The sequence below is a fragment of the Barbatula barbatula genome (assembly GCF_947034865.1).
Source record: "Barbatula barbatula genome assembly, chromosome: 5".
NCBI lineage: Eukaryota > Metazoa > Chordata > Actinopteri > Cypriniformes > Nemacheilidae > Barbatula > Barbatula barbatula.
Window position 1 is genome coordinate 23,124,589 of NC_136769.1, and position 22,880 is coordinate 23,147,468.

The 22,880-nt window shown below is 39.2% G+C and overlaps 1 protein-coding gene across 3 annotated transcripts; it reads right to left on the reverse strand.

The window, feature by feature from the left end:
- Positions 1-110: 110 nt before the first annotated feature.
- Positions 111-22,701, reverse strand: tom1l2a (target of myb1 like 2 membrane trafficking protein a). Of its 3 annotated transcripts, XM_079457026.1 has the most exons (15): positions 22,582-22,701; positions 14,791-14,875; positions 11,692-11,770; positions 11,396-11,545; positions 10,527-10,661; positions 10,286-10,444; positions 9,876-9,992; positions 9,373-9,506; positions 9,118-9,160; positions 7,245-7,422; positions 6,727-6,844; positions 6,575-6,650; positions 3,134-3,193; positions 2,323-2,359; positions 111-2,055 (listed from the first exon to the last, which is right to left on the reverse strand). In XM_079457026.1, exons 1-15 carry the CDS (start codon positions 22,631-22,633, stop codon positions 1,907-1,909), a joined length of 1,572 nt encoding a protein of 523 aa, XP_079313152.1. In that variant the 5' UTR covers positions 22,634-22,701; the 3' UTR covers positions 111-1,906. The 3 variants fall into 3 exon arrangements, with proteins under 3 accessions (XP_079313152.1, XP_079313153.1, XP_079313154.1); XM_079457027.1 differs by lacking the exon at positions 3,134-3,193; XM_079457028.1 differs by lacking the exon at positions 3,134-3,193 and having other exon boundaries at positions 11,653-11,770; positions 22,582-22,679.
- Between the last annotated feature and the right edge of the window lie 179 nt (positions 22,702-22,880).

Sequence of the window (22,880 nt, forward strand, 5' to 3'; positions counted from 1 at the left end):
CTATGCTAATAAAAACCGAATTGAATTGCCCGTCAGTCCATTTTTTCAATATACAACAGGACTTCTAAAGTTTTGCTGCTGAACTTAAATAATCACACAGAGAGGTGTTTGCCTTAAGCAAATGAATCACTTTAATAAAATAGTTTGGATAAATCTGACAGTAGGGAATTTTATTACACTTTATTCTAAAATACAGTTAAGACATTATGAGGTAAATAAAGGTTAAAAATGAATTTTAATGTCAAATGACAACATTCATTTAAGCGCTTAATCCAAATAATGATTGCCACTGAGTGAACAAAGAGCTCCAGTTAGAACAACCAAGATATTACTAACAATCATTATGCTTTGTCTTCCTACACATTGTTAGCAGTTAGATATATCTGAATCCTTGAAGATTGAATTGAATCTATTATTATATTATATTATAGAAATAACAAATGCTCTTTACACGTTTTATTTAAGCTTAATGCTTTGAACATGCTCCAATTTAATTTCAATTAACACCATAGTAATCTTTGCCTTAAGTCTAAGTAAAGAGGAAAATAAGCGCCTCCAGTGTCTTGCATATTCAACTGCAGCTGGTTTATGGAACTGAAGGAGGTCTGAAACATGTCGGGTTAAGATTTGAACATTTTGAGTAAATATCTTCCCCAAACATTGTGTTGTTGGAAAGGCCGCAGTGCAAGATTGATCAATGAGGAAGGTACAGCTTATAGCCTAGAAGCCGTACACTGACTGGAATGAAAACAAATGTCAATTTTGCAAAGCCCTGAAATCACATAGAAAATAATCTCAAATGACGACTTAGAAGCAAAGAAACATGAATATTTGACATTGAAGTTAACACAAACTTAAGTACTATACACACTGGTCTATTGTATATACACATTTATGTATACATATTATACAAACATTAGGCTAGCGTAGCTCTCGGTTAAGAAACATCTAGTCACTTTCACTGTTGAACCTTACGCAAGGGCACATGTGATATGAAGATGCAGGGACTGGGTGAATCTAATGAAGCAAGGTGCAAATTCAAAAGTCAAAATAGGAATTTTGGATCCAAAAATATAATCATTAAGATTTTTGGCATTCTGACATAGTTTCATGATTTACAATTAAGTACATCCCTCCCACAGTTCTCAATATTGCAATGCAAAATCCCATTCACCTCAATGTATAGGATTCCTCTGAATCGAAGATGACATTCACTTTTATCTAATAAAACACATTAATGTCTCTCTCATCCCGCGAATATCACCAAAGTTTAATTCCTTGCATATAATTGAATTTAGTAGATAGAATAATAGAAAAGTAGATAAACCTCTACTTCATAACAAACAGTGCCTTTAAATCTACCTTCAATCTTTTGGAAACCCTGAACTAATTCCAACGCATTGTACATCGACTTTGGTAAATCACACGTGCAACTGTACACCACTCACCGGACCATGTCAGAGACCGTCCGTCCATTCAGACTATTTATCACCACGACAGCTCGAGTCGCAATCCATATCTAATCCTACAATAATACTGCGCACTGCCACCGGAGAATCAGCCGTGGGGATTTACCCAACAACAGCCCTTTCAGAACCTCTCACGGACTGTCACGTTTTAAGACCGTTAGTTTTTTATTAAATGCCATAAATTCAAAACCAATGAGTGCTATTTAAATCCGCATCTGTTAATTGATAGGGGTTAGGGGGACGAGAATGGCCGACTCCAACCTTCTGAGGGGGCTTGTAATGTTTCGGCTACATCTTTTAAATCATCTCTTGAATCGTTCACAGTGCTGTAGGGGATGAGAGAGATGTTTTGCTGCAGTGCACCATCAATGCCTGGAAGAGCAAGCGTTTGGAAGGTGGAGTGCTGGAGAGAATACGTCTGCATTCACATCAATGTTCTACAAGGCAAAGAGATTATCCTCCGTCCGTTCGGCCTTCTTGCGACTGCTGCTGGCTGCGCTGGCGGGAGCTCTGAGCTCTGCAGTAGGGGGTACCGGTACGGCCTTGTCTGCAGCTTTGGCCCGTTCCACTAGGAACTTATCGAACTCTAGAAAACATTGAGAAAACCGATGTCACCAAGCAGCGCGATGCTGTTCATTTGTGTTATGTGGGAAAATCCATGTGAAATATAACTTCAATGTTGTGCATATCAAGCTCAGGACGACTCGTATCCTGGTTCAGTTATGACACAAATAACACATTTGATGTCTGGGGTACAAATGAAAGGATTTGGATTTCATGTTAACTTTAAAGTGTGTAACCCATTTAAACATTTAGAATGAAATGTGCCGACAGGATTCTGTAGCTCTGTTACCTTCACTCGAGACTCCTTCTTCTGGCTCTTCACCTTTCTGTTCAAGACAACAAAATATCCCACATTATTTACATGTCAGATTAAATACTTTAATAACACGCATATATCCCGAGACACTAGAATGAACAGTCACCAACCTTCCATTCAGCTGGGGAACCACATTTCCATAACCATGAGTACATATATATATATATATACAGTATATATATACTGTACATGTATGCATTTTTTTAGCATCTATGAAAATGAACCAGTGTTGAGGAGCATAAACCGACTACAACGCTACTTCCCATTTGAACACGTTTTAATGTAGCTTTTGCACAGCAATCACGATAATTCTGTGATAAATGTCATTTTCATATGTTTATTAGGCCACCGGCCATCCTGTTCTCTCGATATGGGCGTCAGTAAGTCTACCTTCCCCGACACTGCTCAATAGACGTACGTTCACATCACATTTAGTGAGCATAACAGTTTTCACACATTTATTTGAATATCAGTCCAAACACATTGGAACAGATGAAGTAAAGCATCTGGCACCAGTGAACTGCAACATTCAACATCATCCCTCTTATCTGGATTTTAACACGCCTTACTCCACCACCACCATTACCTGGATCATCTCACACGGTTGATAATTCATCCCTGGTTAATGTTCTTTAGTATCATGTGAATGAGTGACATATGGTGGACTGACGACGTGATTGGTGTAAATGAATGATTAGTACTGATAAGGTGAAAGAGTCGAAGAATGAAATGTTACCATGGCAACAAAAACATTGAGAATGAAATCAAGGTAAAGAAGTCTCACCACATCGGCACTGAGCCACTCCTCAATGTCATCCATGACAGAGGACGGCGACACAGGGATCTATGGAGCAAAGCCGCGGACAAACCAAATAGGCCGAAAGAAAACAATAACACCCCCCCCGGACGAACAAAAACACAAAACAATAAAATCACTGAGAGGAAAATAACAACAACAGAAAAATGCAATTCATGTCACGCCGAGCCAACACGCACACCCTGCACATGCTGTGAATAATGAAAAGACGCTGAAGGAGAGATGCGGTTTGAAGCTTGTTGATGAAAGGAGGAAAAGAGTGTGGTTATGATCACTGCTTGTGTACTCCACACCATCACTGATGGATGACATAAGGGCTCCCCCTTCAGGCTATGTCTGATGAATCGGGCTTGCAAAGCTGGCGCACGCAACCATATTACAGCTACAAGGAGGTTATTCTTTTGCAAATTCTGAATAAAATGTAGGGAAAGTCTACAGATTTCTGAGTGGGAATTGCCAATGCAAAAGGCATTGTATACAGTATAGGCCATTTCCCCTTTAGAAATATACAGTAAAACAACACTGTCATGCAAGCAGTTCATTGACGAAATTTATTTCACTCCCAGTTAATAGATTATGTTGTCCTTTTGTCATCTGTAACCTGACTATGTTCAAACACAACTACTCTTTAGCATAGTTTGACTTCAATTATGAATGAATAAAAAGGTTATATCTGTTAGTGGAGATGATACAAGATGACAGGTTCTGACTGTACAGCTGCCGAGGTCATAGGTGGTATACAGATGTTCTAACACCGTGTCTACACCGGACGTGCCGCATCCAGTGAGGACAAAATGTAAAATTATAATGGGTTCTAATGCGTTCTATTGTCTCTTGTCACGTCCGGTGTAAGGGTAAAGATCAAACTACCAAAAACTTTAAAGCCCTGTTGACACTGACAGCCATTTTATTGGTTAGGGTCACCAAGTAGATGAGTACCTCAGAGATGACGCATTTTTGTGTGCAAACCCCTGGAGCCAGTTTGCATTTTAGCACTTCCGGATCCATCGCCTCAAATTCGTTGTAACAAAACCTCTTAATATTTCCATGTTTTAATCTATGACATAAAACACACCAGTTATGACCTGGAATATTGTTTCTTAAAAACGGCAGTTGCTAACAAGTTGACTCGGACTCAATCACAGAGTAAAAACGTACCAGGGAAAAAGTTGTCGGAGGCTTGGTGGTGGTGATGTTGATATCGAGCGACCGACGTCGTGTAGTCTGTTTATAGCCTCATGTTTACTTCTTACTAATCAATTGTATTTAAAGTAACAGATATTGTGTAAATCTGTAAAGGTTTTCTTGATAGACAAAATGTGTAAACATCAAAAACGTTCTTGCTATCATCCAAAAGTCCATGGGAAAAATGCATAGGCTTTTGCTCGCTACGCTAACGTCCGGATTGACCTCATCTCTGCGGCACCCTACTGCGTGTCACCAAAAAAATCACTCATTTTGATTTAAAAAAAATGAAAAATTCAAATCATTGTCAAGGTTTTCTTTGGCTTTTACATGTACACAAGCGTGCAATCGTACACAACAGCCATTTGATCGTGGTTGACAAACGCACATTGTGATAGTCTGTCACTGATTTGTGCAAACAATTTCAAATGCATGCGCAGACTTGTGCGTTCAGCACAGAATGTACACATACATCAGCATCAATGTAAAAATCAAAGTATAGTTGGGCCTAAATACTCAAGTGAAGGATGTAGCTGTATAATCCAGAACCTTCAACGAGCCAAGGGTGGAGTGTGTTAACTCATGTTAAGAGCCTAGCTAGTGTATGAGCGATGACATATCCTGTATTTCCGCAGAAAAAGCAGCGGTTTCCTATCTGTGATGAGCAGTGGAAATAGAGGTGATGATGAGGTCATTTACAGTAAAAGGAAGACGGGCCTAGAAACAGCCCTGACGCCTCATAGGAGTCTTATATCAAGTTGACTAATGTATTTCACCTCTAGGCAAACGTTTTACATGAGCCACTTATTAAACGGGTTTGTTCATCCAAAAATGAACATTCTGTTCTTACATATGCTGTTGTTGTTTTTTTGTGTACATCAAAGCTGCAATCCGTAACCTTTATAAACAGTATTTGGTTCCTGCTTGTGTATTAACTGACGGTGATGGACGTGAAGTCGCTTGTCGGTGAATAACAACATAATAACTATCAAATAATTTGTCATTTTTTCACAGATTTGTTGACTACGAGTTGCTGGTTGCAGAAGAAGCGTGTTCGTAAACTTCAATAGTTTCTCCTTTGGTGATCCACGGAATAAACAACAGCATAAAGATCATTCAAGTATCACGGCAGGGCTTGAGAGGGCTCTCCCTTTTACTGTGGTTGTGTTTTAGTGGTGGTGAGCGAACAGAGATGGAGACTGAGGTCAGGGTGGGTCACAGGGACGCGGGGGAAACACTGAGGGGATGTGGTTCTGGTGAAATCCTCACCATTCCTTGGGTAATGAGCCAGCCGTCTATGGGCTCCAATTCTGCGTTAGGACCTTTAACACTCGGCTAAATCGACAACAGAAAACACCATACACACGTGAATTAGAAAACAGCACCGTGACCACCTCTGTCTTTACGAGGAATGAAGCGGGTGTCATTCAAGGCAAGAGAAATCGACAAAGGTCATTCTGAGTCTTTGAACTGAGGTAGATGGAGTGGAAAAAACAAACAAAGAGATGTAAACTTTGACTAATGAGCTGATATCTACTCTAAACTGTGGCCGTTACTCAACCTCATTTCCAGACGGTTGTTGCACATGTTAATCGTCTGGCCCGAGAGCTGGGATCTAATCTCTAACATGATTTCATAACAGTTCCTTATTGAGTTCATTTAAAACCAGATCAAGATACAGTAGTTACACACGGTTCCTGTAAACTTCTAGATCAGAAGACGCTTGGGCCGTATATTTATCTGTCGTATGTCATTTCTTTTTATGCTAATATCAATAATGTCACGGTTTTATTATAGTAACAAACACTCTGGTGGGATTTTGGCAGACACTATGATTACTAGGGGATGTTTTTGTAAGGAATGGTGTCTTGTCTAGACAGATGTTACAGTCAGCCACACTAGCTTAGCTGAGATATTTCTGCCATTCTCCAGACCAATTTGAGTATTAACAAGCTGTGGCATGTTATGTCATGAGGGCTTTGACACTGCATCCACACCGATCCATAAGTAACACTAAAAAAGACACGCAAAGCCCAAAGACTAGAAATATGGCATTCAAAAGGTAATGTGAATTCCCTATATTCAGAAAAACCGAGCGATCTACAGCACACAAAAGATAACATGAGCTGCGTCTTCAATGGAAAGACATTATCGAGTCTCGCCAGCCAACCGCACGGCACAAACCCTTCACCAATAACCAACAGACGTGTGGAGGAAACTCACCCCTGTGGCATTCTGCTGTCTGATGTCCAATGCAGACGCCAGACCAACCAGAGCCTGTGGGTCCTCGTATCTAACGCTGTAAAACAACAACAAGAATGAAGATGAAGTCTCCATGTTTCCTTGTAGTTGTAAAGGAAGAAACGGAGACTCACTTTTTACGCTGGTCAGCCAGAGAGCTGGATCTGGTGTGGGCGAACATGTCAAAGTCCTCTTGAGCATTTTGAGAAGTCAGAGAGCTGAGGGTCCCGCTAACGCAGTCTGCACCCGCGTCTGATGAGAGAAAAACAGACAAATGAACAGTACAGTACACATTCAGGCCAAATTTTCACTATATTTCAATAAGACACATTCCTGTCTGCCATTGGCTCTGCTGTAGACATTTCTAAACTAAATGTTAAATTATTCCTATTCTGTTTTATTATAATGTCATATATTATGCAATAGAAATAAATAGTCATTGATTGGTTTTCCTGGTTGAATTTAGTTTAAATGTATTTTACACCTTCATATATCCTATAAATCCAGATTAAGCTAAATTATTACAGCTCTATTTTGTCACATGATGTCTCTATGTAATGCTATTACGCTATTAATGACTTTAACAAAAGGTTTAACTATTCTTCTGGTAAGCTTTCACAACATCGATCATCAGACTGTGTGTGATTCTCACCGAGTCCTGCCAGCTGTGTGGAGAGGGACGGAGCGCTCGCATCTGCAGCAGGTACAGGAGGCTGAAGGGTGGGTGTGGGTGTGCGAGCGGGTGTAGCAAGGATCCGAGGGGTGACCACAGCTGGAGAACCAGGACCCAGATCTATCAGATTATCCTCCTCTGACGCTTCAGTTAGGACCTGCACACACACATATGCTGCTATTGTAATCACATTCAACTTTATGAAATGAGTATTAACATTACATGCTTAAATTGTTTTCTAAATTGAAAGAATAAAAAACGAAGTAGTATAAAATTGTTATAATACATACAATTCAAGTATATTCTTTGTATAAAAAAACTGAATATTTCGATCGAAAATTTTAAGAATTATTAAAAATGCTTATTACTCGTCGCTCTGAAATACTTGATTCTGATTGGCCAGTTGTGACATTCCAAGGGTTGTTATTCCCAGATAACAACCACTCAAAACTAATAACACCCGATAACCCAGATGCTGCAAATCAGGTGCAGTTTAATATTACACAAAAATGTAATAGCAATATATCTTTTCATAACAAATATGACATTACATTTACCAATGATTTAAACAAATTGCGTGTCCCTGGCATTTGAAGGTCGTGTCTTATCTTGAAACCGAAAGTAAACGTGTGTTCCTTGCGGAAGGTCTACATACGTTAAAAATAAGCTAAAAAAATATTTCAAATCAACATATATGGGTGGTTTCCCGGACTAGTCCCAGACTAACTTAAATGTTCAAGGGGTCTCGATCAAAACAACTTGCTCGGCATATCTTAAAACATATCAGTGCGATTGTTTTGTCTCAAGATGCACATCAGTACGTTTTTTGTAAAGTATGTTTTTAAAAATGACGTAAATATCTAACTAAGGCTTATTCCTGTTTTAAACGAATCCCTGTCCGGGAAACCGCCCTTCGATGTTCCTTACCTTACTTATGAGGTCAATATCCGTGTAATAATAAGCGGGACAATGTACAAGCAGTTATCTTGAAATAAGCCCCATCAGTGTGATACAAGACCCCCGCTTATATCTGCGATAACAACCAGCTGCCTGTACATTATCCCTTACCATTAAAATAAACCAATACACCATACACATACTAAGGTATGTCATAAGAGTCTAAAATCAGACTTGAAATGGATTCAACAGAATCAAGGAATATAAGGGCAGGTGGGTAAAAATGAGAGAACAAGCGAGGAGAAAGATGGAAACAGAATTTCTATTTCTAGACAGATGTATACTAGTGTCAGCCTTCACCACACCAGTATCTGTACAACAAAAGTCATCATACTTGCCTTTCTCAGCTTAACAACATGAAAATGAAGAAATAAATAACAGAAAAATCACATGAGCGTGCATTGTTAGCTTTGGTTAACAAGACAAACGTGAGCCGTACAGAACAGTTACAGACAACTGAAAGGGATACTTCACCCAATAATGAAAAATCATTCACTCCCCTTCGAGTTGGTCTAAACACGAAGAAAGATATTCGGAAGAATGCCTAAAACCAGACAGATCTCGGACCCCATTGACTATCATAGTAAAGAAAATGTTTTTTTGTTCGGTTTAACACAAAAGAAGATTTTTGAAGAATATAGGACGGCAAACAGTCCTGGGGCACTTGACAACCATAGTCATTTTTATGATACAAGAACTACAGTATTTGGCATTCGTACAAATCTCTTTCTCTGTGTTCAACCAAACAAAGAAATGTAAACAGGTTTGGAACAACTCGAATAATTCATGACAGAATTTTCATTTTTAGGTTAACTATCCCTTTAAAGATGAAAGTATTTCATGTTCACAGAATATAAGACAGTATCAAACAGCAGCACTGCAGTGTCAAACTCACCCCATTGTTCTGCGCGGCTCTGCCTAGCCTGTATCTCTCGTACCTGTGTGATTAAAGCGCTGATGAAATATCAAACACATTCGTCAAGATAAAAGAAATGTTCGCGTGTTTATGGGCCCCGTGTGTTCTCTGTAGTTCTGCTCTGAAGCGATGCAACGGAAATCAAAGCCAACGCTGAGCTCAAAACATGAAGGCAAAGTTTCTCCTGAGTGCTGTCAGAAAACAACTTCTCCTGAACAGCTCTCCTCTCCTCACCTCTCGTAGCGCAGGAAGATGTTGTTTAAATCATCGTTGGCGTGCAGCAGCTCTTCGGTCACCTCGTCGTTGGACACGCGAGAGATGAGCTCCACTATCCTGTGCTGCATGGCCCGACACGTCCTGTTTAACTCCTGACCACAGACACAGAACGCTTTCAGTTTGGCCCGTCTTACGATAAAATGCTAACATTTCTGTCATAATTTAAGGCCGTTGACACCATGGGTATTTAAAACATGTCTTAAACATAAAAACACAGTGGAATCCACATCGCCATTTGAAAACAAAGATATTTATGGGATCACTTTAAGAGCGTTTATTTTTCATCTTATAAATGATAAAACATTGACAGCACAACAAAGGTTCCTTGGATCGCTGCCCTAAAACATTGTGAAACTCTGCCCCCTTGTGATGGAGAATAGTTATCTCAAATCATTTTTAAACCAAATACTATCTATCTTGCCCATGTGTCACTTATGGGTTTAGTAAGACGCTGCTCAGACCTGAAGCAGCTCGAGATCAGAAGCCTCCTCTTGGCCCGGCACCATCTCCGTCAGCATCTCTGACATCACTTTAATGTTTCCACGCACAATATCCAGCTCGCTTCTCAGCCGGGCGATCTGCACAAACAAAACACCTGCAAATCACAAACAAACAAAAAACCTAGACTGCTTCTCGATCACGCGTTGGCACATGAGCTCTGAAACCCTAGAAAACACTTTTAAAAAGACGTTTAAAGTTTAAAACTACAACTATATACACTGTTAAAGAATTCTACTTAAATATTTCAGGCAGCTGTTTAACTTATTTTTAAGTTATATCAAACCATATTGAAATGAAATATATAGTATATTTATTATACAATATTATTTAATAAAAATGTGAATGTCATCAGAGGGGAGGTGCCAGTGACCTGCTCTGGGTTGGCAGTGATGGGACCCGAGACAGTGGGGATCTGAGTGGGGTTAAAGCTGTGCGTAGCAGCCGCGGGCCTCGGGGCCGTCTCAGATGCCGTACTGGCCTGGAAGGGTGCTTTATATTTGTGTGTGCCTGGATCCACCTCTGGGACGCCCTGAAGTGACACCCGAGACAAGATAGAGTCAAATCTATGAAAACACGCGAGATTCCACTAGGATGCATTAAATGTCTCTCACCCGCTGTGGTGTGTGGATAGGTGACAGAGCGTCTAGATCCGCCATGGGGAACTCGATGCCTTTTCTCTTCAGCTCCTCATAAACGTGCACGACTCCAGTGAGGTCAGTGCTACTCCTGAACGCATCTGCCCAGGCCTGGGTTAAAACACAAAGACAAAAGATGACTTGCTGGATGGGAGCTTGTAATGCCGGGGCAGAAAAATGTATGATATTCTATATTTACTCTATATATTCATTTACATTTCGTGAATTTCAAATGTTTAATACATGATATATAAATACGGACATTCCAATGAGCCGCGAGTAAATTAAGCTTCTAATGTATTTCCGGACATGAACCGCTGCGTAAAGCTGTTGTAAAGCTAATAAAGCTCTAACTGACACGTGTCTGCATCTACCACAAAGTTAATAAATCCCCCTTAATAGTCATTTACAGAGCCTTGTTTACTGTGCACAACAGACAAGTGTTTTGTGTTCAACATGGAAAAACATGTTCTTTAGTTTGAAAACAGCTGGTAAATAAAAAAAAGTGTTTGTATTATTAATAATACATTAGAATTGGAGGAATTGGAGTCTTTATTCGTGTGTTTTCAATGGTGGACATCAGGTGGTACTTGGAACAGGTCATTTTATTAAAGGGGCTAGTTTGAGAACCACTGGTCCAAGCAGATGGAAAAGAAGAGAAATTACACCGACAGCCAAATTTTGCAGGCGGATGCTCTGGATGTGAGATGCAGTAGTTGTCCGACTGAGCCCTCCAATTGACAAATCATAACTTGGCAGTTTGAAGGCTTTATAGAGGTTGCCAAATTTCATAGGATTATGAAAAAGCAACTGAAAACAAAACTGTACGGTTTCACTAGGTTCACCTGAATGAGAGACAGCACTTTGTCCTGCACTATGGCGGGAGGGTTGTTCTTTGGAGAGACAATCTTCACCAAAATGCCTTCCATGAAGTCTCTGGTGGCCACGAGAACGTGAAAACGATGGCCGCAATTCTTCACACAAGTCTCCAGCACCTAGAAGATTCAGATCAGAGTATAATGCATCTAAACAGTCATACTTGACCTGTCTGGAGAACCAAAGTACACAGTCTGCTGTATGTTACTGTTACTCATAAAAATACCTCTAATCAGATCTAATCAGACGATTTTCAGTCACTCACGGTCAAAGCCAGCATCACCTCCCGGAAGTTCCTGTTGCCGTTCAGCCTCTTCCTCAAAGCACGCATGGCATCTTTGGGCCTGTACAACAATTGCCATTTTATTATATCAACTTTATATGACCTTGCATTCACAAACTTCATCGTGGTTACTAGGTCACATGTTTAACTGCTGAACAACACCACCTCTGTTATAATAGTGCAGCCCTCCACAGGTCGTCCAATACAACAATCAATGATTACCAGATATCACAGGGTGTTGTGATAATAAGAGCACGCACTTCTTGCTAAAATACCGAAGTACAGAATAACTGAATAACAAAAAACTGTTTAGTGAATTTGCTGCACAACGCCTGAAACACGCTGGAAAGTAGCCCTGGAAGACGCCATTATACCGTGTATTGTTTGGCGTTTTCCCTAATGCTGGGAGAAAAGCAGAATCCTAAGTGGCAACTTTTACCAAGAATGATGACTATAATGGCAACTTTAACAACAACTATATTTGCGTTCGAACCAACAAACAATACATTGCGTTATTTTAAGCTCACACAGTGCAGTTTCACACCTTAAATCCCAAACCTTTTACAGTTGGCATGAAACAGAAGCTATGACTGTGTTTAAAGCCACAATATGGAAGAATTTTGTTATGAAATATTCAAAAATCACCTGCACTGTGTGATATATTTCATGCAGTTGCGTACTTACATTATCCCAAATGTTCCCAAGAATGTGCAAATCCAGAGAAATTCCTATATAAAAGAATGGCCCGTCCCTAGTCTCCCTTGTATCTGTCGCATATCAGTGACTGAATATCCGCTGCTCCGCATGACCCTCAGTTTCCGGTTGTAGAAACTACATTCGCAAATGCGGAAGCGGTTATACAGCATCTGGGACGTACAACTGTGTAGCATTACGCTACCAAATCAATTCACAGTACAATATCATTCGTGGGCTAACGTAGCATTACATTCCACGTTTCTTGCAAGCGAATTTATAACGAAGACATAAAATACAATTCATTCATCACCTCGTGCGTGAACATGATGGCCGATCTCCATACGCCTCTGGATGGTGAAAACGACATACCCCATAATTCCACTCTCCTACATAACGTCATTTAGCTTCGCCTTTTGTTGTCATTTAGAAAGTGCACCATCTAGCGGTCCAAATGTACATATTGTGGCTTTAATTCCGAATTCTGAATGTAACGGTTTAGGAGAAACATTTGGGGCTTGATTTCATCTGTGGGAAATTAATTGGATTATTGGCAGTTAGAAACCTGGCCATAGGACAGTCAATAAAGTCCCGCCCTCGGGCCGAGACACTTCATACAGAGAAGACATGTTGTTTAGGGAACGTGAATGAAAAATAATAATAACCCACTGTAACAAGGTTAAATAGAAGGAAGGAAGGAGGCGGGAACCGGTGAAAAAATAAGATCTGTCTTTTATTCTTTCATGCTGAAAATACATTTGAATTCATTTTATCGTTTATCAGGTGGAAAAATTCTTTCCTAAAGTAATCCCAATACCCCAGCGATAATTTCTCTGTAATCATTATAGTTATAGTTGTGCTCTGGATACTAACATTTCTTTGAAATGTAGACGGATTATTCAAAACTTTATTTGGTTTACTTGGAGTGAACAGGCCCGAGAAATGAGGAACCATAATAATGACCTCATTCGTGATGGGAAGTGAGTACAAACTTACAGAAGCAAAAAGACACATACAGTTAACATTTTATACATCACAGACACACACACAAATATGTACATATTATAAATCCTATACGATTGTTTAAATTCTTGCGAGCACCCACAATTCTGAATACAAGGGAAAAGGACCAGCCAAGACAGAGCAGAACAGTGTTGAGTGTTGTCTCCCACAGAACAGAGACGAGTCTGTGCTGCCAGTGTGTGTGTGTGTGTGTGTGTGTGTGTGTGTAGAGAAAGTGAGGAATGATAGAATATAAGAGCAGCAGCGTGACTCTGGGCCCTGTTTCCACCAGCATGTGTCTGCTGTGGCCTGTGATGAGATTCATCCAGCATCACTCGCTGTCTGATGCCTGTTCCTGCATGCTAAAGACAGTCATACTGTAACAATTCACTGAAACTGAGAGGCATATATGTTTGTTTTTGCTTTACATTTAGACTTATGCATTTGGCAGACACTTTTATCTCATGTCACTTTTAATTATTGCTCAAACATGGTTTCGATAAACCATGATAAAAACATAATATTTCAGTTATCATTAAACCGTACCAACTTATCCTTACTAACGGTAAATACTGTCCAGCGTCAGCCAAAGTTAGCAACAGTATAACAGAGGCGCAGAATGAAATACGCGTTTTGTTCATTTATGGCAGGAGTGCAAAATAAACAAACGAAAACTATTATTGAAATGTGACATAAATCCTTGTCTGCTCTCGTTTATTTGTGATGGGCATATTGTGGGAAATACAGATATACTGAAACACATTTACTTTATTTTTCTTAAGACATACTGATGATTTTAAAGCTCCATTCAACTCTGTTTCTTTGGCGATCTCTTTTATGACTGCAAGTTTGTGCTAAATGTTGCTGCGTCCCAATCCACATACTATCCGACCTAAATAGTATTCGAAAGTAGAATAAGTATGTCCCAAAACGTAGTATGTTTATTAAAAGAGTGTCCCAAAGATTCCCGGATGGTCTACTACTTCCCAAATTCAAAGTGCAGAACGATGCACACTCTAACGGCTGATATTACCCACAACTCAACGCGCGTAGGCGGAGCTTAGTGATGGGCCACTGCATAAATAAATGATATAACTGATGCGTCACTAATCAATACAGTAATCAATACATACGAAAAAAATAATAAATAAATAAATACCTTATTGGATAGAAGAGCTATATTTTGATGTGTGTGAAAACTAATGGCCACAATGTTGTCTAGGCAACAACGGCCACTTTCACTTCCTGTTAGTATCTCCCAGTGCATATTATTTTGAAACACACTAAAATGTATATACTTTTCCATGACAAAAACAGTACATACGTTTAGTGCATAGTAGGCGAATTGGGAGTCAGCATGTGTTTGTGTGTGTGCTTGTCTCTCACCCTTCCTCCGTCTCATTGATGATGTCACAGATCTCCATGTTGAGCATCCAGTCTTCATTCTGCAGAGAGCCATCTGTTGCTTTTTCTGTGAGAAACAAATCACACTCAAATCAAGCATGCCGTCTGACACAAACACAAGGAGAGAAAACAACACATTTAAGCAGTTCAACACACACTGCCAACATGTTGTATGATATGCGATGTACAAAATCAACACGCAACAGTTCAAAATAAGGGAAGTCAAACGGCCTGTGAAAGCCATTTCATGGTGACAAAAACATTTGGGAGATGTGACATTACAAGAGTTTTTAAACTGCAAAGTCAACAAAGTGGAAGCTGGATACAGCCACACAAAACTAAACATGTGCCGATTGCTGACTGACAAATGCAAACCCGACAACCCATTTTATTATGATGGAATGATGCTGTCACTGAACAATACGGGTGAATCAGAAATAATTTCAATAAGATGTTGTCCTATTCAAAAAAGTCCTGTGAAAAGCGATTGATGATTTGGTTATTTTTCAATGTCTGTCAGACACCGACTTTACATCCGAGAATCTCTTCTTAAGGCACAATGATCGACATAAAGATTGTTATATGATCTACATCAAGATTTATCAGCAGATGCCGATATTGGTCTACCGCTGTTTTCTTTTTTTTATGAAAGTCACACAGGAACTGGCAACTAAAAGCCATTTACTATTACGGTTTAAACAACTCTTTTTTTTTTACAACAGCTCTTCTTCAACTCGAGAAGGTTAAATGCAAAGCTGGGCCATTTTAAATGAATCTCAGCATCTGTCCAGAAGAACAGATTTCAGTTTTACTGTCACCTGAACTGTCAAATCTTCACATTGCACAGATAACACCACACCGGTGATGACCATAGACACATGCGAAATATGAAAAGTCAATTTAACACAGAAATGAGATACAGAAATTTAAAAGCAGTTACACACAGAATACACAAGTTGGTACAGACTACAGACAAACTCTTTAAAGCTTATTTGTGTTCACATTTGCTGTATGAAGAGTGTGATGCAATTTTAACTGTCACAATCTGATGAAATCTGGCGTTTTAAAAAAGGGTGTGATTCTCTAGCAAAACAACAAGAGCTTGTCGCTAACTGTGTTTTCAATACGCCTTATACTGACTGTCTTAACACAGTAAAGAAGAGGGTTTTAATAGAGGATAAACACTTGAACAAGTTGCCTTACCCTGACTCAGGATAAAGCATTATTAAATTAGCCTTTTATATCTATATCTATGATTAGTTATATCTAATAAACAAATAGGCAAGGAGATGAGATGTGCAGAATTTCATGAATGAGAGACATGTTGTGTTGCAAACAGTCTACATTTGATGACATTAAGGTCATGCGAGCGGTTGACCAAGCGTTGGTTTCCATCATAGAACAGCACAACCACATATAAAACAGTCACCTCTCTCAACCCACAATGTAATGTTATCAAGCTAATATAGACTATCGTTTCCATTATAACTCAAAAAAACAGTTTGTGCCGTGTAAGACAGAACCAGACTCCCATGCATCTGAATAAGAACAGTACTCTACTCTCAGCCAGTCTTGTCTCATTGTTCCAAGGTTACTAGAGCGGGCAGGACGCAGTCCAAGGTTACCAGAGCGAGCAGGACGCAGTCCATGCCAAGACCTGACAAGTGCTGTGATGATAGAGCTGGACAAAGGACGTGGTCTCTACAAAATTATTAATGATAATTTTAAATCTAAATTTAGTGCAAGCACAGGCTTGTGCAGAGGCTGCAGCAGTTTTTGCCAGAGGGGAACTGGAATCCCCTGGTTAGTCCTGGTTTCCCTTTGAGTGTTTTTTTCCTCGAATGGAATTTTGGGTTTCTCGCCACCGTTTGCATACTGTTTTGCACTGTTTGCTTGGCCGGGGGGAGGCTGCTAGAATTGTATAATCTGTCTCATATTTGACGTGTGTTTTGACTTGCATAACCTTATATGTTTTGCTTATAGTCAATATGTTTTCTTGTACAGCTGCTTTGTAACAATGAAAATTGAAATAGCACTATATAAATAAAGCTGACTTGACCTGAAATACTGGGCATTAGATACAGACTAGCTAGTGTCTGATACATTATAAAATTTTCACGGGTGGGTGAGGTCTCTTGTTGTAGTTTGCTGATTCGCAGGAAATGCGTCATGCTTTATTCATACCCAAAACTTACATCAAACTGACGGGACAGGGAGGAGGCCACCGCCTCTCCAAACACTCTTTCTCCAGCTCTCCGATCCCATACTAACTGCAGTCAGCTTCAACTGTCAGTGGCTTTAAGCTGTCTTGTTCAAAAGACACATAGAACTGAAAAGATTGCAGCATCACTGTGAGATCGCAAACAGCAAAGCTGAAGTGTCCTTAACCACAACAAACTAACAACATCCCTCCTATATTCAGTTGTCTGTGTAAAATCTGTATTTAAAATAAGCAGCATCTCTAAATCCTCATTCAAAAAACAGAATGAGAGAAATACCCAGATGGTCTGCTGCTTTGGTAAATATTTTTTTTAACATCATAGCTTGATAACATGAGTCTTATGACCAAATATGATGGATGTTGCATATCCGTCGCTAGAGCGATATTTTGCACAGAACAGAAAACTGCATCATAAACCAAATCAGAAAACACGTGAAAAGCAAGGAAAGGAAATAAGTTAGCAGATCAGCAGGCTTGGGGATTTAACCTACAGCTTCCTATAGAAAAGCCTCCAGTAATCTCCTCAAGAGGATTTATGAATTTAAGAAAAACATGTGCAAACAAAAAGTGCAGATACAAAATCAAAAAAAGTGGAAATAACTGAGGATGTTGTGGCTCAGGATGGCCTGCAGCAGACAGACTGGGCTGGCACCGCACGAGAGAGAGAGAGAGAGAGAGAGAGAGAGAAAGAAAGAGAGAGAGAGAGAAAGAGAGCTAGTCTGGATCACGTGGACTCATGGAAGCAGCCGGCCGTACCATCCTCTGCCAAACGCCACACGCATCTGACCCTGACACACCTCACGTTGTGTCAATCACATTTACATTCGGAAAATAATTCAGACAGTGTCTCCGCATCCGTAGCGAACATTTTGAGAGGCCTTTTTTAACAAATCAGAGACATCGTACAAACGAGTGCCAAATATGAACATTTCCGACTGTACGTGTGAAGACCTAAAGAGGGGAAAACATAACATTTACACCATTAGCCTTTAATCTCACCCAGGACAAGCACTATAATCTTGTTGTCACCACATAGCCATAGCAATCTTTAGCACTGTGTGTTGTGACTTTTACTAGAGCAGAAATGTTAAAGGGGTTGTGAACATTGGAATCAAACTCTCTGTGATCCCTGTAGTCACTGTAATATAAAACATAAGCAAGGTGAGAGCCGTAGTAAAACAAAACAATCGCTAGTTGTGGTGAGGAAGGGAGGACGAGAGCCGTGAGTGATAATTGGAATCAGCTGTGCGCACACCGGTCCCGCATCTCAAACGGAGGAGATCGGGAGCTTAAGAGGACGAGCGGCAGGACTGTTGACGAGAGAGGACCGGGCACGGACATTTGTTAAGTCTGTACTGATGTTCTTGTGGTCGGCAGTCTGCCGTGAGGTGGCTCCCGGTCTTTTACTGACGTGTTATTGTTTTGTTTATTTTGATTAAAGTTTGTGGTACGTTCGCCCGTTCCCACCTCCTTCCTTCCCTTTTATGGATCTTTATTACACTAGTAAACAACCTCCGAAGACGACAGCGCCGCCCCAGCATGCAACGTGCCGTGATTTCGATTGACAAGCTCTAAACCTATTTTAATGGTGTTAAACTGCAGTTTATTGCAAGACAGCTAGACTATGAGTTTGCTGTTTTTTTATCATCTTAAAGTGGTTTCGTTTTACATTTCTTTCATTTTTAAATAGCAATTTTTATTGTTCAAATGAACATTGATTCATATATGCTTTTATCCAAAGCGACATTTAAAGAATAAATAATTTGTGTTTTTTAAGGTCCTAGTTTGGTTTATGTCCTACAACAAGTTACGAACATACACGGTGTAAAAACACTTAAATTTTCAGATTAAAGTCAGTTATTATTACCTTACTTCTTGACTCACTCTCAAATGATTGTTTCAATGATTCATCTGTCAAATCCCCTCCTTTCTGTCAGCCTACTCTGATCTGATTGGTCAAATGGTCTAGTCTGCTGTGATTGGTCTACTGCGTGCAGTGTCACAAATGAACATCTGATCCCGAACTGAAATTAAAACGACAGACGACTCGTTCGTGTGATCCAGAGTCGACTCCTAACTTTGTGATTTCATCACTTTCGGCTTTACAATTGGCTGACTGCTCAGATTCACACACAGCATTTAATGTCATTTTATGGACATTGTAATATTTACACTTTTACATTTTATCCATGAGCTATAAACAATCATTGTAGATGAACACAGACACAAGTGTTTTGTAACGGCTAGAAAATCGACATGTAAGGCTTAGTCAGATATATTCAGAACAGGGATGTTTTCAGTTGTTTTTTGAAGGCTGTGATGGATTCTGCGGCTCATGTGGAAGCTCATTCCACCAGAGAAGAACAAAGTGGCTGATGGTTTAATGGAGTTTAATGGAGTACTACCAACTAAGGTTGTTTCATGAACTACTGGTATGAACAAATTCTGAAGTCTATTTCAGAGGTCATCCTTTATTTTACACAGGAAATGTCTTGTTCATATTGTACCAAATGATTTGCTTGTTTTACCCATTCATTTGACAATGAAACGTATTACTAAGGGACTCTGGATCTGTCAACTGAGAGGACATGCCTGATCTAGCATTAGCCTTCTGAAAGAACTGTGTGATGAAAATAGATCATTATTTATAATGAAAAGCTCTTCTGTTGAGATGTCCTGTGGTCACCTGACCCTAAACGTACAGTTTCCACTTACGACGGGCACGAGAAGTAAAAACCTATTATAATGCATTTGGTTATTCATTTACGTGTACCCATAACAAACCGTTTTCCAGGGCTTTAAACTCATTTTCCCCACTGGTCACAGTGGTGCAACCCACTTTCTCGGTTGATCACACCGACTTACGACTTTTTTTATAGTTATCATAAAAACCCGTAGTGCTTTTATGCCGTTCGGTCTGCACAACACCGAATGAAGTCAAACACACACTTTAGTTTGGGAGTGACGAGCTCTCTACTCGCTTTTCCTTGACTTTTCACAAGCGAGTCATTCACCACTCATAAAATCACGTTAAAGTAAATCTTTGGTGGGGCAAAAAAAATGTATATGCACTGCGACCCTGTGAAATTTTACCTCGCACGTTATAAAAAACGATGGCATTTGCGAGCATTTTGGTCGCAGTCTAGAGCCCTGTTTTCAAAGAAACTGATGGGGTGCTCGCAAGTAAAAAAAGTGATAAAGCAGCACTTTAATGTTATTAATCATTTGTAGAGATTTATAGACCATTTTGCATGACGTAAATAACACTGGTCCAGGAGTACTTTCTGTTTCAGTTTAACATATGATAACTATTCTGTCGATCTTTCAGTTTCAAGTAAATATATACGATTGGTTAAAACCGCATTGCAAACCAAGCATATGACACTCAAATCAGCAGTATATCTATTACGCACAAATCAAATCACCCGCAGAAGTCAGAAAATTGTTGAATAAAGCTGTTGCGCACCAAAAATATTCTTCTCACATTTTTCAGCATTTAGAAAAATAAAACCACTTCAGCTGAAGTTTTTGTCCATCGTGCTTGATTTTCAATGTTAATGTTTTTAACAAACATGGTCTTTGGCTGTAGAAGCAACATGGTCAAGTGGTGTAACTGGTTTGTGTCAATTGGCATAACCAATATTCTTCATAAAAATATAATTGTATACAGTAACATTAAGTGTAATAAAGGAGAAGTATCTAGTTTTGTGTATTAATCAGTTTTTTTCGCCATTCTTACATGATTTGTCCAAGATTATTTAGAAAACAAAGGTGTTTTCAGTATATGTCCCAATAAATGTTGCAATAACACATAAAATGTATAAATAGAGATTATTAGATTATAAAGATTCATTTAAATCTAAAATAAATTATTTGTTTTTATGAGTATGTTTTAAATTCCATCTAGGTGGATAAAATGTTTAATATTTCATATTCTTTGCCAGTTACACCATTTTAAATTTTTAGATACCTTCATGTTTAACCTTTATTAAAAAAACGGTTCAAATATTATTGGTAATTACACAAAATCAACATAAATACATAAAAAAATATCTAAAAGTTTTTAAAATATTTAAAATTGTCTCATCTTGCCAACCCTGTTTTGTCACTAACCCGTTACTGACAGCACATGACTAGATCAGTTTACCTCTTCTATTATCTTCTTTAAAAATGATGTCTGCAACCGAATTGAGAAAAACAAAAGCCATGTTTCACAATCATTACTTAAAACCACAGCCGTCTGACAATGAAGGTAACCTGTGAAGTTGTTAAAGTGCACATTATGTTCTATTTTTAAGTGTCCTAATAGCCTTGTTTTTGAGTCCCCAACAACAGGTTTTAATGCATCCCAAGTCAAAAAACGCTGTCATTTTCTCAAAACATGCATTTAATATCACCCCATTTCTCAAAGATCCCTAAACAGTTCCTTCCAAGCAGTTCGAAGAACTACATTTCAGCTCTAGGAGGCTTATAAGTAACTTACACAAAGATTATTAGTGCACATATGGCGCTTTCCCACTGCATGGTACAGCGCGGTACAGCTTACTTTTGGGGGGCTTCCACTGAGTACAGTACCTAGTACCTGATAGTACTTTTTTTTAGTACCACCTTCCGAGGTTCCAAACGTACTGTAGCTGTACCTATAATAAAACGTGACGTGCTTGAACACAGATCATTGATTGGGCAGAGAGAATCATTACCAGCGTTCTGAAGATTTCAGGCCTGGGCTTCGAAAAAACTGTAACTCGTTGGGGCGATTCAGAGTCGACTCTTTATTTTGAGATGCAGTATCTTTGTTTATCATGGACTTTTACGATTCACAACTTTGCAGAAAGCTACAATACATACTGCAATAAATATGATTTTAGTAAATCCTTCATCAATCTTGTTTAATCAGGACTTTAGGTTAAAAAGATGTTGTAACTGGATACACTTTTTTGGATTTTTTTACACTGCTGGTAAGTTATTTTTAAGTTACAGATGGACTTATAAAACAGTACATGAACACTGTAGGCACGATAATTCACATAAGAATAAAAAATTGTGTATTTTGTATTAATATCAAATGTAATATTCACGTCTGCAAGGACATTGTATGTAACTTCTTGACATTTTTTCATTTACTCAAAGAGAGTAAAATATATTTATCCCATTATTCATTATTATAAAGAGAAATAACTAAACTACAGGAAGGTTACACTTCTCACAGCACTAACTAAACTCGACATCCTCGAAAATAGATAGTATAATGCACAGACAGTTATTGAATAGCTAAATGATGAGAGGGTCTCCCTCCATCCAGCCATATTCAAACTGGTACAGGACCCACAGATACAATAAAGTATAAAGAACATCGGATCGGATGAACAGAGTTTTCTGGAGTTTCCCCTTTCATCATCTCATTTAGCTCACGGACCTGACTGTCCCTCCGACAGGATGCTGCCGGTTATTACTTCCATTCACAGCCGTATGAGCAATATTATCTGTATTATGCTATGAAACATTATAATAAGACATCTTATAAACATTAGACTGCTAAGCGGTTAACTCACCGACGCACTGGCCAACAGGAGTGCTGTACGGATTCCCCAACAAGAACTCCATCTTGATGACAACAACAATCCGCCTTGAGAGAGATCCGCTGACGGACGGCGAGCGCAAGCCCCGCCCATGGCGCTGTCTGATTGGTTCAAACACACGGAACTTTTCATTGATTGATCAATACCCCTGTCGATCACGGGTAATCCGCTGAGCTCGAGTTATTAAAGTCCATATGTTTCCACAATATAAACCGTTTATTAAGATGAAACGCATACATATACTTGCTGAAGGGTTAAGTTTTCTACCGCTC